Genomic DNA, 18,476 nt, shown 5'->3' on the forward strand with positions numbered 1-18,476 from the left:
AGACCACCACCCAGAATATATAGAGAAGAGCTTGAGAAGAAAAAGGGACCTCAAATGCTGATAGGTGTGAGGGCATTCCAGTAGGATCTCAAGTACACTGAATTTCATGCACTATATTTGGTATTTTAGTAGGATGCTGGGATTAAGATGCTGTGTGCCCTGATGAGATAAATGAGAACACAAACCTGATCTAATATCAGGAATCTCTTCAAATCACCACATAGCATGATGCAAAGACAAAAATTCAAAGGCTTTTACTCTTTTCCAGAGGGTCTCATTTTTCTACACTTTCATCCCACCCCAAGCTTTAGGCTGTTTTCGAATAAATCAAAGTTACAGTGGAACCAGATTTCAGGAATACCAGCTTCATCTTTGCGGATTGTTGCTATTTGATAGCAGAAAGTTCTGTACCTATTAGAGGTAAATACTTAATCTGCCAGTGAGAGAGAAGAGTACAAACAGGGATTTTAATTCAGATTGGCCACAAATGATACAATTTGAGTAGAAGATACAACTTGGGCTACTGAGACCATCTGCAAAAAAGATTTTTAACCAAAATGGTCATCTTTATTGGAAATTTTTACATATGCAAATTGGGCTTCACTCAGGCATTAAGAGTTCTTCCTGCATAACTGTAAAATTCTGGGAACCAGGATCTGACAGGCAAACCTAGTGTCCAGGAATGCAAGTTATCATACCCTGGGTTGATGATTCTTATTTCCCTTAAGAAAACAAAAGATGCTGTAAGTATAGCCCCCAAATGAAAGCCAGAAAATACAGAGAGAAATACGGGTCACTCCTTAGTATTCTCAGATTCTGGCCTTATCCCAAGATTTGACTTCCTTTGCAGATGGTTTATGTGCTACGAAGAACACCTTGTTAATAATTTGATTCATTTAATTCTCAATGGGAGGCTTTTATCATATCAGAATCACCTGGGGGCCTTTTTCAAAATACATACCCACTCCAATCTTGAGAGATTTTTATTTCTTCTCCTCATCCCAAATACAGAAAATCAGTATTACTTAAAGCCTCTTTCATTAAAGGGAGTGTCAAATCTGTTGGTTGTATTGAAAAAAAAAAAAAATTAGGACTAACTGCTTTAAAGAGTAAGAAAAATTCTCTTTCAGTGTCCATAGAAAATATTTAAAAAGAAGGATGACCTGGACTCTGTCCTCAATGGATTTTAAATGCCCAGAATATAAAAATGGCTGGGTTGAGGTATAAGAGTTGGCATGGTAGAAAGGAAATGCCACGGGAGTACACACAGTAAAAAATGTTGCCTCCAAACAGAGGGTACCTAAAAGGTCCTTTATCACTATGATTCCTGATGGATGCTTTTAACAGTTATGGTATTTTGATGGATTAAAGTGATTCATTTTTCTAGTTAATTCATTAGCCTGGATTAGTTTATTTAACCTTAATACCTGGTATTACAGCAGGGGCTTCTGAAGGAGAAGAACGAAAGATATGTACATTTTGAGAAGCAGGAAGAATGAAAAGCATGGTGACTTTGAGTGATGTTGTGGTAAGGCTCCCTAGGAAGGACCCTCAGGAGTATGCCAGGGTGAGAACTGCCATCTTCAAAAAGGGAGACAAATTTGGATTACTACCCAATTGTTGAATAGGGTTTGCCTGCCAACTCAGGGGATATTAAGTTAGTTGTACATCATAAACTATTCTAATATGAAGTAAAACATAAAATTATTTAACATGTGCCCTGACATTCCTTTGCACTATAAGAATGTCATTTCCAAAGAAAAGATATAGGATCACTTTTATAAAAAAAAGTTTAATTGGTAAATAAAAATTAACTCTAGTCCCAGCAAAGCTTTACCAATAGAAAAATATAAGTGAAAGGACAATATAAGAAATTGAAAACCTAATAAATGAGCATGTCTCAAGCCATCTCTCAGGGCATTTCAACTCTTCTAAATTCATCTCTCAGAAGCTACTGTTGAATTAATCCACAAATCCAGCAAAAGTATGGACATGAATTTCCTCCTCAGTCTCTATCACCTTCATTGTCACAGCTGGTGAGGTCCAGGCCACCAAATCCTCGCTAGATATCCACTTTGAAACCATGATAAATAGTTTGTCATTAGATCTGCAGCCACTGCAAGACAGTCACACAGGAAATGATGGCAAGTGTAACAGCAAGACGTTTAGAAATGGCAAACACTGAAGCAATGATCTGATGTGTTGTCCTAGTGTCTGAAGTACCCTGCCGTGGAGATGTGCTTTATAAAATACGTAGTGTGAACTATGAAGCTGTAGCTCCAAAGCAGTGTATTTTAAACGAGAGAAAAGGAAAAGGATTCATGCCTTAAATTATTGAAATTCACCTTCACCTATAAAAACCTCAGACGATCTATTCTACCATAGTAGATAAAAATGGTCATAGGTTTTCCAAACTAGTAACTCTCTTCCCAAATACAGCCTTACACAAATACACTTTTCAGGGACTTCTTTCTCTTTAAAAATACCGTTGAACTGTTTATGGTTCTTCAGGATTACATGTTGCGCTAGAATTATAAATATGTATAAATATGCAGATGCTCTATCGAATCATTCCTTATCCCATTTGTATTTCCGAAGTTGTGTAAGATAACCTTTGTGGCTTTCCAAAACATCTTCTCTCACCCCAGGGGGCAAATTACCTCTATTTTCATTTCCTTTAGAGTTAGATCATTTTATAATTAAGAACTTATTGAAGCAGATTCTCCCCACGTGTAAGTTACTCCCTGGGGAGTAATTTATGCAAAGAGTGCCTCTGACTTAATATCATATAAGCCTAACAACTGTACAATGGATACCTGGCATTTTTAGTCAGTTTTGCAATCACTAAAAAAAAATTCATAGTTGGAAATGTTACTCAAAAAAAAAAAAGTACAAATAACTTATAGTGTCATTCATTTGGGCTTTTTAATGGTAAGATTTTTAATAAAGGAATGTGTCTTATATTTTTTGTTCAAAAGCATCAGAAATACCAGCTAATGATGATGTTTTTTATTGTGATGATGACTGACATTTTGTAGCTCTTTATTATTTACAAGGTAAAAATAACTCATTTAATCCTCACAAATCTATGAAGTTTGTCAGCTAAACTTTCTAAACCAGAAAACAATATCAGAATTTTTTTTCCTTGGTCCAGTCATTAACAGATTAGGGACGGGAATCCAGGGGAACAGAACAGAACAGAGTGATATAAAATCTCACATTTTTTTAATGTCACAGAATTTTGAAAACAAATACTAGTTCTTATATAAGAAGAGAAGCAAATAGAAATACTTAGTCTAGTAAGTTTTTTTCTTTGGATTTGTCTCCTCTTCTGATATTTTTATTTTTATCTCCTTAACTGCTACATTTGAATAATATAGGAATTCAAAATTGTATTTGTATTTTGTCTTTGTGGGAGGCAGTGAAAGGGTTACTGAATGAAATATCAGGACAATCAGCTAATTTCCAGTTGTTTTTTCCCAAGTCACCTTAAGAGCATCATTAATGACCTGAATCCTCAGTATTCTCATCTGAAAAATAGAGACATAACACTGAATTTTTTGCTTATAAAGATGATTTGAACTTCTTGTGAAATATTTAATTTAAAAAATGTACTGTGCTTCCCTAGGGCTAAGTAATTTTTAATACTTAAAGCTACATTATTTTTTAAAGTAGGATGGTAAGGAAAAGAGGGTTATGTCATTGCATATTTGTTTTGCATATTCAAGGGTGAGAAACTGCATAAAGCATCCAAGTGGCAGATTGATGTATTTTGAAGCATATTTTGCATAATTATTTTAAATTGGGAGTGGGAATAGCAGATCTTCCTAGTGTGTGTAATTTTAACAACACTGAGAATACTATCAGAGACATGGGAACTACTACATTCTAAATAAAGTTTATATCATGGATTCATCCATAACCTCAAAGATGATGACTTAAAATCATCTTTCTAAGAGGTTCTATACGGGTTCTGTAAGACATGACACTAAATTGCACACATGCAAAATGGAAATCCTATGCCCTACCATATTCCACAAAGGAATTGCCCTACCAATCACCCATTTATGTCATCTACTATTTAATCCTACACTGAAGGCTAGGAAGCTAAAAGTCACCTTTGATTCTTCATCAGTTTCCACCTCTTTCATTTATCTTCCCACTTCTTTTATTGAGCTATCTTTATTTGCTGCTGCTTCTGCATTTATCCTGCTACTGAGGTAATTCATGCTTTCAGCTCCTGACACCCAAGTTGGGAATTTTAATTAGTCTTCCATTTGTTTCTGGTCAGCCTGCCAAATATACCTTTCTAAAGTAACCAAACCACCACTTTTCGCCATTTCTTCATTCACATCTTTGGTTCCTTATAGCCAGTGATGTCAGAAAATTCTTCTGCCTGATCCCCAGGAACTTCATAATCTGATATCACCTCTTCTATCCAATTTTATGACCCAAGTTTCCATTAGAGCCAAGTTGCTTGGCTCAGTGATCACAAGCCACACTCATTCGGGGCCATCTTAATTCCATCCTGCTTGCAGAAATGCCTTTTGCCTCACACTTCCTACACAGTTTTCAAAATCAAAATATCTTTATCTCCAGTGAAATTGCTTCAGTCCTATTGAAGCAATAGTACTCACATGCTTTGGGCTTCCCAGGTGCCGCTAGTGGTAAAGAACCTTCCTGCCAATGCAGGAGACTGAGAGACTCTGGTTTGATCACTGAGTCAGAAAGATCCCCTGGAGGAGGGTGTGGTGGTATTCTTGTATTCTTGCTCCAGTATTCTTGCCTGGAGAATCCCATGGACAAAGGAGCCTGGTGGTTGCAAAAGAGTCGGACACAACTGAAGTGACTTAGCATGTACCCATGTGCTTTATCATTTTTCCCTTGATATCTCCATGTATTAATTTTGGTTTATTGATTAGATAATTGGTGTCATTAGTATATCTTATGTCAACAGCCTTTATTATTTTAGTGGATATATAGATACTCAATAAATATTGGACAGATTCATTGTTGGCATTTTCATAAGTAAACCTCCAGCCATTTAGTGTATGAAATCACCTCTACCCCTTCCAGTTTTGCTTTACTCATTTAAAATATCATTGAAAAAGGTAATGTGATCATTCTCAGTGACTTAAAATTTGAAGTACAAAAAGAAAACCAAAACCACAGGTTCAAGAGATTTTTAAGTCACACTACATGAAGTTCGAAAAGGAAAAAACAATGAAAGCAAAAGTCTAGAAAACTTCTAGTCCCTGGTTACATTTTCTAGGTTAAGGAAAACAAAGCAAAGAATGGTAAATGGATGCCCTTTATTTAAAAGGGATTCCCAGGTGCCTCGCTGATAGAGAATCCCTCTGCCGCATACAGGAGACGCAGTAGACACAGGCTAGATCCGTGAGTCGGGAAGATCCCCTGGAGGAGGAAATAGCAACCCACTTAAGTATTCTTACCTGGAGAATCCCATGGACAGAGGAGCCTGGCAGGCTACAGTCCATGAGGTTGCAGAGTCAGATACGACAGGGACTGACCACCACCAGGTTACTTAGAAGAAGCTTAGAGCAGCCATTCAGATGGAATAGGTGACCCTACATCCCACCCCCAAACACTGAGTCTTCAACACTGAGTCTTGGCAGAAGTGAGGAGGGAGATGGGAGGGTGAAAGGAAGACAACTCTGGAAGCTCAAAACTGTCTGTTTTCCCCTTTCAGCACAAATTGAAGTGATACCATGCAAAATTTGTGGCGATAAGTCCTCTGGGATCCACTACGGAGTCATCACGTGTGAAGGCTGCAAGGTACGGGCCTTAACAAGGCAAAGCTGACAGTGTCTGTGTTGGCCGCAGGCATCTGTGTGCGTCACAATGCAAGAGGTGACAGCTTTTGAAAGGCCTGCTAAAGGATTCTTATCCTGCTGCTGACACTCAGGAATTCTTGCTTGGTGGTGGGTGGGTTGATTTTCTGTTATTTGGCCTTTCACCTTTTTGTCATTGTCTAACTCATCAGGAGCTGCTTAGAAATGGATTTCTATTTAAAAGCCTCAGTTATTTACATTTACCAAAATATAAATACTGATGAGCTGTATTAACAGTCTTGTGTCCGATAAACTCCAGCACATTTATATCAACATTAAAGTTTAAAATAAAGATTATATGTTAAAGCTGTATTTATTTATCTGCTTGAGAAAGCAGTCAAGGTAACATTTGCAATACACTTGTGACTATCCTTTATTCTCATATTTCAGAAAAAAAAAAAAACTAGAAGGATGAAATCTTAAAAGTGGAGCAGATAACCTCTTGTCAGTTAAAAATAATCTTCCTCAATTTCATCAAAGAGGTCCTGAGCTATTAACAAGATTATGTCATATGGCCAGTATCACTGATCTAGTTCATGAGAGAACATGAACAAACATGTTTGTTTTTATTTTATTCTCAGTCCAGTGTTCCCCCTCCACGACAAATCCAACTCTTCCAATTCCTATAAGCAAGTTGATTTTTAAAATCTTAAAACTGGAGGAATAGCAGTTAACATAGACTAATCTTTAAGAGAAATTTGAAATTTAAGAGTAAATGTTTAAATTCAATCCTTAGAAGGTAGGAAAGATGAGAGACTAAATATCAAGGGGAAAATGAAAACAGTTCTACAACTAATTTTAAAGGGCACTGTGTAACCAGAACAAATGAAATGAAGCTATAGTCCAGGAGGGGAAATCGATAGACTGGCAAAGTTACTGGCAAAAGCAATTATATTTTTGATCAAAGATGCAAGCTGAGTGAATCATTAATTTAAGGTCAGTAGAATGAAAGAGATGTGGCACAATCACAGATTCTAAGAACCACCCTTAATCTTATAAGACGTTCAGATATAAATGAAACAAAACATACTGAAACTCAGATAGTCATGCTATGTGAAAAATTGGCAGTATCTTCATAACAGTCTCAAAGAAGTATAATTCCTGGAATTGAAACTGGAAGGAAAGGAAAAAAAAAAAAATGAATAAATGAGAATAAAGTCAGGAGAGGGAATGCAGAAGGGGAAGAATAACACAAATGTACTAACCCAGCAACATACCAACCTGCTCTAGAGGTGACAAGCAATAATCCATGTTTGAATATCATGAGATGTGCCTTGTATTCTGTTCTTCTGCAGACCTATAATTCAGAATTGCATGTTATCCACCTTAATGTGCCTCAACTTATCTCATGAAACAGTAAAGCAAAATTACAGATCAGCATTTTGTTTTACTCTCTTAGAGTAAGTTAGTACTTCCTCCAGGCAGATAGACAATTTTCTTCATAAAAAAGAATAATTTGGGAATCAGACCCCTCTCCAGTGAAATCACTCCCACTGTGTAAGTTTATTATACAATTTTAAGAGCTCTGGTCTAGTTTATACACTATCCATGGGAAAAAAAAAGGGGGACTTCCCTGGTTACTCAGATGGTAAAGAATCTGCCTGCAATACCAGAGACCCAGGTTCAATCCCTGGGTCAGGAAGATGCCCTAGAGAAGAGAATGGCAACCCACTCCAGTATTCTTGCCTGGAGAATTCCATAAAGAGAGGAGCCTGACAGGACACAGTCTATGGAGTCGCAAAGTGTCAGACAGAACTGAATGACTAACACCATCATCATGGTGATGGTGATTTTAGACCACTGTCAAAGTGGAAATGTTTTGTTTCATTGTATACAGCTGGATTTATAAATGTCTGATTTCAAAATATGAATCTGTGGTCATGTTAAGGAGCTAAACAGTTTTAAACTATTGAACTACTTAACAAATATATTCCAACAGGTCAATAGCCAAGAACAAGCGTTTAGGTTCCTGTCATCTTTTCTATTTAAAGAAGGAACCCACAATCAAAGAATTTGTGTTTGTTATTTTGAAGCCTATTCTGAGGTTTTAGTCAAAATGACATTGTACATCACACAAATTTTTTTATTTCATGGAAAAACCCACATTTGTAAATATGCTACATTTTTCTCCAAATAGCAAACTCAAGAAATTCTGCTCAGAATAAGATATCAATGTCAGCACATTTAGTATCAACCTCTGAATTTTCATAATCCTGTTTTCGGGTCAACATAAACAACCCACATTAAAAAACATCATTTCAGCGTGTGCACTTGTTCATATTCCTTTTCATTCAATAAAAATTTAAAACGAAACCTCCTTTTCATGCCAAAAATCTCATTTGCAATAATGAGCAACAGATAAGCAAGAAATGCCTTACAATTAATGTCAAATTGGCATTAAATTAGGGCTGTAGCTGTGACTTCAAAAAAAGTCGTTTCTGTCAACTCCTTTGCTAAGTGGCACTTAGAGTATCCACAGATAAAAACCGCACAATTTTTTTGTAAAATGTAAATTCCAAGTCATCTTTAATCAGGACCAATGGACTGAGGTTATGCTTTCTGACAGCTTTCACGGTAGATGAAGTACATCATTTCAATCCCCGGGGGCTTGGATGTGATCTCTTGTTTAAGGACTCTGTGAATTCTTCCAAACTGGACAGTTGTATATCTTATTTTGCCACCACTGGTCCATTAAATAAATAATACACTTGGAACTGTGGGGGCAAAATTAGTCCTTGTTGAATGGCTTGGGGCTTATAAACACAAAACCTTATAGAGGAGATACTTGGCCATGCTTCATTTTCTGAGTTTTTCACAAGATTGGCCAAGCTCTCTGTTGCAGGGCTTTGCCAAGCCATATGGAAGCCCAAGACAAAAGGAAAATCGATAATTTAAATTCTGCTTTTATTTAAATTTTGAGGGGTTTGCATTAATGTTGATTTTTAACATTTAAAATCAGTGTTAAAATATTTATCCTGAGTGCCACATCTTTTGGCAACCCTTAAATATGTGACCAAGATGGTTGCCTCACCAGCCTCACCCTAGTCCCAGCCCTGCTCTATTCTCCCATTGATAGTTGAGGAAGCATGGAAGCTGTTTGACAGAAGAAGTCAGGTGTCCACTTCCAGACCTCTCAGCAAGATGGGCATCGTGGGCGTTGGGCAGCCCTCCTGAACCTTTTCTAGGCTTCCTGCTTCCAAGAGAGGATACTATGTGTTATCTTTTCCTAACATTTCTCTTGGTAAATCTATTTGTTTGTAGCACTTTGCACCTTTGCTGTTTTGCAATTCAAGAGCAAGGAGTGATGAGGAAAACATTAAATAGGTGAATGAAAGGGTGAAGGAAACTTTCATATCTCTGGAGGAAATGTTTATTTAGGATTTTTGCTAAGATAACTAACGTGGGTTGTAGCCAAAGAATTAGGGGGGGGGGGGGAACCAATAAACTTAGGTGTGGATTTATTTATAAGGGTGATGTATGGTCCAAGGCAGCTCATTTTGTACCAGAAAGACCTAAACTTACTTGCTTGAGGACCTTCTATGTCACTATAGTCTGAGACAGTAACCGGGATGGGTTAATTGTGACCACACCGGATCCACTTCTGAGGCTCTAGCGTTTATTGTGCCCTTTTGTCATTAGAGGCATATATGATGGCCTGCCTCAGGGAGACATGCCCTCCTCACCAACACCCCCACCCTTGGGCTAGGGTGCCTTTGTTTGACTCACAGGAAGATAGCCTGACCCTGCCTGCCTGTGAAGGACTGGGATAGTCTTGAGTTCTTTGTGTGGGAAATGGCCTCCAACATGGCTTGGCTCAGAAATTCACATTTGGGGGACCAGAATCACAGATAGCTGTGCATGTTTGTTTATTGATATGACAGGAGATATTCCATTTTACACCACCCAAGAAATGACTGTAAGGAAGTGAAACTAACACATCGGCCTGTCTGAGACTTGCCATTCTAAGAGATAGTTGCAAGAATTAAATTGTCTTCTTACTTTGTTTCCTTACCTCCCCCATCTCTGATCCATAAAAGAACCTGGCATCCAGGCCCAACAAGATGGTTATTTTGAGATGCTACTCTGCCATCTTCTCTGTTAGCTGGCTTTCCAAATAAAGTTGTATTCCTTGCCTCAACATGTCGTCTCCTGGATTTATTGGCCTGTTTTGCTGCAGAGAGAGCTTGGACTCAGTAACAAGATCAAGCAGAAGACATTCATTCAGCTTTTACTTATTGTTTATTTTTCAACTGGCAGTTTATAAACCGTATTTCCTTTATTCAAAAGATGTGGTTGACCCTAAGGTACATCATTGGTTAGAAATACAACCTTCCAGATACATTCTGGCCAAATACAAAAATTTCCACATGGATGAAAATGCATCTGAAGAACTAGGAAGATAGTGGCATCTGTTGAAGCCACACTCCTCAGTACCCCAAGTTCCTCACTCACACAGCCTTGACATAAGCCTGTGTTATTGTCCCAGGTGGTGCTAGTGGTAAAGAACCTGCCTGCCAATGCAGGAGACTGAGAGACATGTGTTCGATTCCTGAGTCAGGAAATCCCTGAAGGAGGGCATGGCAACCCACTCCAGTATTCTCGCCTTGAAGAATCCCATGAACAGAGGAGCCTGGTGGGCTATGTTCCATAGAATCACAAAGTCGGACACAACTGCATTATCCCCAACAAGTTTTGTTGTATGTGACACTCTCCTCTGCCACTCTTTTTTCACTGCTCTCTGGGAGCAGGAACTCTGTTCTGTTTTACTTCACACAGAACAGCAAAGATGTCTTTAGTAAATATTAATGAATGAATGAATGATACCTTCATATCTTGGCAGAGAGTCCACGTTTTCACCAATAGAAATGTCTGTAAGCTATTCAAGGAGAGGTAGCCAAAGAGTTTTAAAAATTGAAGTCAGTTACTTTCACTGTAGTATATGTTAATGGTCCCTTCTCATAAATCTACCTCCCTCCCATTCTCTTTCTCCCTCTAGGGATTCTTTAGGAGGAGCCAGCAGAACAATGCCTCGTACTCCTGCCCGAGGCAGAGAAACTGTTTAATTGACAGAACCAACAGAAACCGTTGCCAGCACTGCCGACTGCAGAAGTGTCTTGCCCTAGGAATGTCAAGAGATGGTAAGGCATTGCCTTCCTATTTCTTACTTAAAGGCTTTCAAATGGATGCTTTGCTGGAATCTGTTTAAAGGGTTGGAAGAATTCTAGACAAAGAGAATTGGGGATCCAAAGTAAAGAAAGTTACATGCTGGCAGTGTATTAAGAGGAAAAGTAAGAGCACATAAATACATAATTTTGCCTATGACATAGGAAGAAAGGAAAGACTTTCCTGTATCTCACCGAGCAACCTGTGCTAACTAGATTAGGTGAAAGCCACATAGAGTGAAAGGTGACCACTTCTCCAGGTTTCTCTGTGAATGAGGGATTTCCTGGGATGTGAGATTTTCTGAGCTAAAACTGGAAAGTTCCAGGCAGACCTGGACCACTTGGGTAAATCTGACTAGTGCACAAGTTGCTTATTTTGTGGAGATGCTAAGGAACAAAACTTGCTTCCATAGGAAGCCCAAAAGCTCCATCAAAGAATGTGGCCTATTCAGATGAAGATAGCAGAGGCTGTAGCAGAACTCTATGTCTTAGAAGCGTTGTGTAGATGGTGTCCTTCTCAGAATAGACTCAAGTGTGCACTTTATCATCACACCCAACCCAAATGGGTGGCTTGGCACCTTCTTAGATTAATGAAAGAGGACAAATAAGCTCACACAAAGAATTTCATCTAGCTTTGCTTCCATTTTTAAGTATTCAGCTAAACAAATTCCACACTGACACTGGCCATAGCACTCCTATATTGGATTATGAACAGCCCTGAGTCCTGGGGTCATTTCTGTCTAGTCCCCACTGAATCTTCAGGATCTCATTAAAAGCAGGCACCTAAGTGTTTGCTGAATGAATCATGAAAATACTTTTTATGTAGAGCCTGAGACACAGACAAAGTCCCTGATACTTATTCTCTCTATGTGAATCATTGTGATTTCTGTGTCTCTGGTCACACGTCCTCTAATGAAGTTCGAGGTGGTATGGACAAAAAAAGAAAAAGAAATATTTCTAGATTTTAAAGAAATTTAGCTAATTGCCTTTGCTGTCTCTTAGTATAAAGGGATTTATAAGCTATTAAATAAATTCAGGCCTTTTGGTCATTTGGATAAATTTAGCTCTGCTTAGAAGATACTTAAACATATACACTGTTTACTTCTTAGCTTGCATTCTCCAGATAGTTACATCTTGAATTTTTCTTACCATTTCTCTAATTTCCAGCTCACCTAAATTTGTCTTGGACAAAAGTATCCCAATAAGATATATTTGACTCAAAAAATAAAAAGAATCTGATCTTGAGCCCTTCAGTTTATAGGTAGCTTCTAGAGCTACAGAGATTAAGTTTCAAAAACTTTTCTATTAGCTGATCTTTTCGTCTGTTTTTCTAAATTTGCTAATCACATACATTTACTCTTTAGGGTCAATTTGTAGCCCTGTGTACTTATACATTACTAAAGGAAGAAAGTGTAAGGTAGGGGTTAAATGATTTTCAGAATTTATTTAGTCAAATTCTGTGGGAACTTGAGTTGATGATTTTGTACTTCATTTTTATAATTTGGAGGTGGCATAATAATTGACGGTATCTGAAAAGCTCCATTAACAATTATACAGAGAGACCAACCCATTGAGAAAGGGTGCTTCTTCCCACAGTAAAAGGAAGTATGTTTTTGGAATGAGAGATCACATTGGTGTGGGCTGGTGAGCAGAATCATGGGCAAGGGGTGGGTATTTGGTCCAATGCAGATTTAGTGACATCAGCCTACAAAATCTAAGAGATTATCTGAATCTCACAACATAAAAGAAATATATTGGTAGGGGAAGGATTGTTTATGGCTAGAGCCACAATTCCTTCTCAAGGGGGAAGAAATTTACTGCAGCATAAACTTCTATGCAAGTAAAAGCAATACGGTACCTAAGGATGCTGAGGATTAAGAATAATGATCCTTCTTGATTTTAAGTCTAGAAACAATCCTGAGGCTTCCAGGAACATCTTCCAAATTGCCTCCTAAACATGTCTTATGCCAAACTGATGATGAGAAGAAATACTAAGGAGTGATAGAAGTGGTTGGGAATGAGGAGAAGGAAGTACAACAGAAGGAAAAAATTATTCTTTCTAAGAGAAAGTAAATTCTTCTTTATCATTTGTAGAGAGGAAGTTTGTTATAAGCCTTGAATATAAAGGGTACTTTATAAACTAAGTAAGTCACACTAATACTTGGGAATGGACTTCCCAGGTGGCACAGTGGTAAAGAATCAGTCTGCCAGTGCAGGAGACACAGGAGACGTGGGTTTGATCCCTGGGTCAGGAAGGTCCCCTGGAGTAGGAGATGGCAAAAATGTCAGTATTTCTTGCCTGGAAAAGCCTATGGACAGAGGAGCCTGGAAGGCTACAGTTCAGGGGATCGCGAAGAGTCGCACATGACTTAGCCCACACACGTGTGTCAAGTTCAATACCTGGGAAGCTAAATAGGGTTTATCTCCTATTGATTAATAATGCCTAGTATGTGGAATCAAAGAATTACAAAGTCCTGAGGTTATGGTTGATTAACCATGTCTATAAGCACTCAAGAATGAGAGGTGGAATGTCTCCTGCCACTAATTTATTATAGCTACCTTCTGCAGATGAAGCAAGCATTTTCAAAGTGCTGTAGCAGTAGTACCAGCAGCCATAGTAAATTGTCTCGCATCAAACTTCTTTCAACATAACACCCCATTCAGCTTCCCTCAGACATAAAGTGGCATCTTCATTTTGATGTCTTGGCATTTGCTTTCTATAAGTTATACCTGTCTCCAAGAGTATTTACTTCACTATAGCTGGTCACTGAAACAACTTGACTACTAGCAGACAACTTGATATAACTGTTGACTCCACTGGACTTTCATTTTCTCCTGAACTTCAGCTTCTATAGTGGTAGATTAGCCACAGCAGGTATATGAGTAGATGACAAACTCATCAGTAACACATTTGCTCAAATTTAGCATTGGCAAAGAATCAAAAGTCAAATCCACTTGGCAAACATAGAAGTGTTTATGTGTATTAAAGGGTGAAGGTATTGCATGTACATGTATGTGTGAAGTGATGGCATGTATATAACCCACGGAATCTTCTCCACCATTGTATTTATTTCTTTTATAACTGGACCCTTCACAAATGTTAGCTACAGGAATCTTCCATGTAAACTATTTCCAGTTGTATTAGTACTACTTTTCAAAAAATATACAGAAAAAGTTTTTGTATCAGTAGGAAGAAACTGCACCCCAAAAGGAAAACATGGTAATTACCTTGCAATAATTAAGTATGTGTCCTCCAAATGGCATGTCTCTATGAAAACATGAAAACTGCCTACAGGGGCAGGTATCACAGGTTTGGCTTCTTCTTATCCAGCATGGTATTGTCCAATATGTCCAATCCGCATGTCACTATTTAAATTTAGATTTGTTAAAATTAAATAAAATTTAGACTTGTGGACACAGCAGGGGAAGGAGCAGTGGGACAAACTGAGAAAGTAGCATTGGAACATATATATTACCTTATGTAAATCAGATAGCTCATATGTAAAACAGGGAGCTCACCCCAGTGCTCTGTGACAACCTAGGGGGTGGAATGGGGTGAGGGGTGGGAGGGAGGTTCAAGAAGGAGGGAACATATACATAATTATGGCTGATTCACATTGTTATATGGCAGAAACCAACACGACATTCATTGGAAAGCAATTATCCTCCAATTAAAATTTTTTTCAAATGAATTTTTTAAAAATTAAATAAAATTCAAAATTCAGTTCTTTAGTCATACTAGCTATATTTCAGGTGCTCAAAAGCCACATGTAGCTTGTGACTACCACACTCAAAAGCACAGGGAACATTCCATTATCACAGGATGCTCTATTGAAGTAGAACCTGAGGAGGATGAGAAAGAATATTTCAAAATTATAACTAGCTTTTGGTAGACGGAATTGGATTATTTCTACAAATCTTAAAGCACTATAAAAAAAGGCATATCCTTGACATTTAAATGTTAAATTAAGACCAGTTTCCTTGATAAGTAGTGTGATATAAACATAAAGAGCTTTACAGCCAAAGATAAAATAATTTTTAAAATGACTATGGAAAGTCATAGATGATAGTTCAACAACTGAATTCCTCTTGAAACAAAAAAACTTGTGTCTAGTTGTGTGGTAGGAAGCAATAATCTTTGAAGAAGCAGCGGCTTCGTTTTATCGTTGTTGTTTAGTCACTAAGTTGTGTCTGACTCTTTGTGACCCCATGGGCTGCAGCACACCAGTCTTCCCTGTCCTTCACTATCTCCCAGAGTTTGCAACTTTGTTTTATAATTACTCCAAAAACTTACATTCCATTTCAAATCCTGCCATTTCAAATAGACCTGAAAACGTTTCCAAGACATTTGCGTAAAGTTCTTTGCTACTGTGGGATCAAAATCAGGTTTAAGAGCACATCACAAGCAAATACTATCATTGTTGAATATTTATGAAGCACTTGCAATGTATACAGAACTGTGCTAGTTTCTTTGAGAGCTAGCAGTTTAACAAGTGGCTGCCTCCATACTCAAGTGAATCTCATTAACAGAATAATTCAAATTTGAGAGGGGCAAACACTTAAAACACGTGCTGTACTGATTAATGGGTAGTGGAAAGAAGAATGCTATTGCTTGTAAATATATAATAGTAATATAGCCTTTGCTAAAAATAAGCCTATGAATACAATAAATATATTTACAAATAGTGAGAAGGAATTCTTTATTTATCAGGGAAGTTCAGTAAGTTTATTTTGGCAAGTGCTGTAATTTTTTTTCCCAAATATGTCACCACTTACTATAGAAAGGAACATAAAACTGAAAAACTGGCTCATCCGTGTTTCTGAAATGAATGCAACATTTATTCTAAACTAATATTGAAGCCATTGTCAGCAAAGTCCTTGATTTAGGATGAAGACTGATAATTTCAAAATGTAGTGGAACTTTAAGTTTTTTCTTTGAAAATATTTAAGTTGTTCAATGACTTGGTAAGTCAGTTTTTTGGAAGAGGCATAACAGCAGAATTCTGAACCTAAAATTGTTAAATGTAGGGTCTTGTCTGGGTTCATTCCCACATCTTTTTATCAGCTGCAGGTTAGTTCTACAATTAGGAAGCGTAGTTGGCTTTGACTGAGATGGCTCTGTCCTGTTTCGCATCTCTTATCCTCCAGCAGACTAGCTTAGGCACTCAATCACACAAGCACTGTTTAAGCCTCTGTTTGTGTTGTGTGTGTGCGTGCGTGCCAAGTCGTTTCAGTCATGTCTGACTCTTTGCAACCCCATGGACTGTAGCCTGCCAGGCTCCTCTGTCTATGGGGATTCTCCAGGCAAGAATACTGGAGTGGGTTGCCGTGCCCTCCGCCATAGGATCTTGGTGACCCAGGGCTCGAACCTGTGTCCGCTGTGACTCCTGCACTGTAGGCAGATTCCTCACCACTGAGCCACCAGGGAAGCCCTCCGTGCGTGTGTCTGCTTAGTCACTCAGTCGTGTCCAACTCTTTGTGACCCCATGGACTGTAGCCCGCCAGGTTCCTCTGTCCATGGGGATTCTCCAGGCTAGAATACTGGAGTGGGTTGCCAGGTCCTCCTCCAGGGGATCTTCCCAACCCAGGGATCAAACCCAAGTTTCCCACATTGCAGAGAGATTCTTTACCCCCTGAGTCACCAGGAAAGCTTACATACATCAGTATCCCATGGGCCCAGAGCATGACCCTGAGCCAAAGGGGTGGAGCAGGATGCCTGCACAGAATGTAAGGGCATCGCAAATTTATATGAGAAAGAGAAGGCAAATAGGCAAAAAGCATCAGGGGTGTTAAAGCAGCTGATCCGCTACAATATCTGTTTCACCCAGCTTGCTTAGTTGCTCAGGCTCCTCTGTTCTTGGGGATTCTCCAGGCAAGAATACTGGAGTAGTTTGCCATGCCCTCCTCAAGGAGATCTTCCCAACCCAGGGATCGGACCCAGGTCTCCCGCACTTCAGGCAGATTCTTTACCATCTGAGCCACCAGGGAAGCCCAAGAATACTGGAGCAGACATCCCTTCTCCAGGGATCTTCCCGACCCAGGAATCAAACTGGGGTCTCCTGCATTGCAAGCAGATTCTTTACCAGCTGAGCTACCAGGGAAGCCCATTTCACCTACAGAGTATAGAAATCTAAATCAAGGAGGTTTGGAAAAGGGTTTAAAAAGAGATGCTACAATTGCAGCAGTATTTACAATAGCCAGGACATGGACGCAACCTAAATTTCCATCAACAAAGGAATAGATAAAGATGATGTGGTACATATATACAACGGAATATTACTCAGCCATTAAAAGGAACCAAATTGTGCCATTTGTAGAGACAGGGATGGACCTAGGGATTGTCATACAGAGTGAAGTCAGTCAGAAAGAAAAAAAGCAAATATTATGTAATAATGCTCCTATGTAGAAAAATGATACAGATGTACTTATTTGCAAAGCAGAAATAGAGACTCGGATGTAGAGAAGTGAAGGCAAATGATGTGGCTTACTTAAAATCATGTTTCTCACCCAGTTCTACATCCTTGGTCTTACCCAACCTGCTATTTAGAAAATAGTGAAATTATAGGGTCTTAGCTGACAATCCAGAAATCCTAACACTTAGGAGGGAAGTTAATGATGAGTGTTGGTTGACATTTGAATAGATAGTATGTGGTAGTTTGAGATTTTTGTGAATTTTGTTTTCCCCACAAGTAAGAAAGAACAAGGAAGCGTGCCTTCTAACTTCATGGCAATGGGAAATACATCTATGAGTATTTCAATTTCTCCCTAGCTTAGACTTAGTTTATACACATAAACCATTACAGACAGCCCTGAATATAACCTTTCATCAAATGTGGAGTGTAAACCAAGGGACTCAGGGGCGACGGGACTTGGACTCTGTGCATTTTATGGTGGTGAGACAGTCATCGTGAGCTCTTGAACTCCCAGTGGTTAAGGAGAGAGATACCCACAAGTGCCGTTTTCGACTTTTGTCTCCCGCCAGCTGTGAAGTTCGGGAGGATGTCCAAGAAGCAGAGAGACAGCCTGTATGCCGAGGTGCAGAAGCACCAGCAGCGGCTGCAGGAGCAGCGGCAGCAGCAGGGCGGGGAGGCGGAGGCCCTCGCCCGGGTGTACGGCGGCGGCCTCAGCAACGGCCTCGGCCCCCTGAGCAACGAGGCCAGCGGCACATACGCCAATGGGCCCGTCATCGACCTGCCCAAGTCCGAGGGATACTACAACGTGGACTCCGGCCAGCCGTCCCCCGATCAGTCAGGACTTGACATGACTGGGATCAAGCAGATAAAGCAAGAACCTATCTATGACCTCACATCCGTACCCAACCTGTTTACCTATAGCTCTTTCAACAACGGGCAGTTAGCGCCAGGGATAACAATGAGCGAAATCGGTAAGTGGACATCTTCCAGCGCATTTTTGGAAATTCTGCTTTGAAGTGGCCTTGGTCCTATTTAGTAAGATCATTTTC

General features: G+C 39.1%; 1 protein-coding gene across 1 annotated transcript in view; it reads left to right on the forward strand.

Annotated features, from left to right (window-relative positions):
• Nucleotides 1–18,476, forward strand: part of RORB (RAR related orphan receptor B) — a 197,025-nt gene that overhangs the window by 142,564 nt on the left and 35,985 nt on the right. The window contains exons 2-4 of the mRNA XM_061132259.1: nucleotides 5,711–5,796; nucleotides 10,849–10,990; nucleotides 17,997–18,398. Of these exons, the coding sequence (XP_060988242.1) occupies nucleotides 5,711–5,796; nucleotides 10,849–10,990; nucleotides 17,997–18,398 (630 nt within the window). The remainder of the gene's footprint in view (nucleotides 1–5,710; nucleotides 5,797–10,848; nucleotides 10,991–17,996; nucleotides 18,399–18,476) is intronic.

The sequence above is a fragment of the Dama dama genome, chromosome 29 (assembly GCF_033118175.1).
Source record: "Dama dama isolate Ldn47 chromosome 29, ASM3311817v1, whole genome shotgun sequence".
NCBI lineage: Eukaryota > Metazoa > Chordata > Mammalia > Artiodactyla > Cervidae > Dama > Dama dama.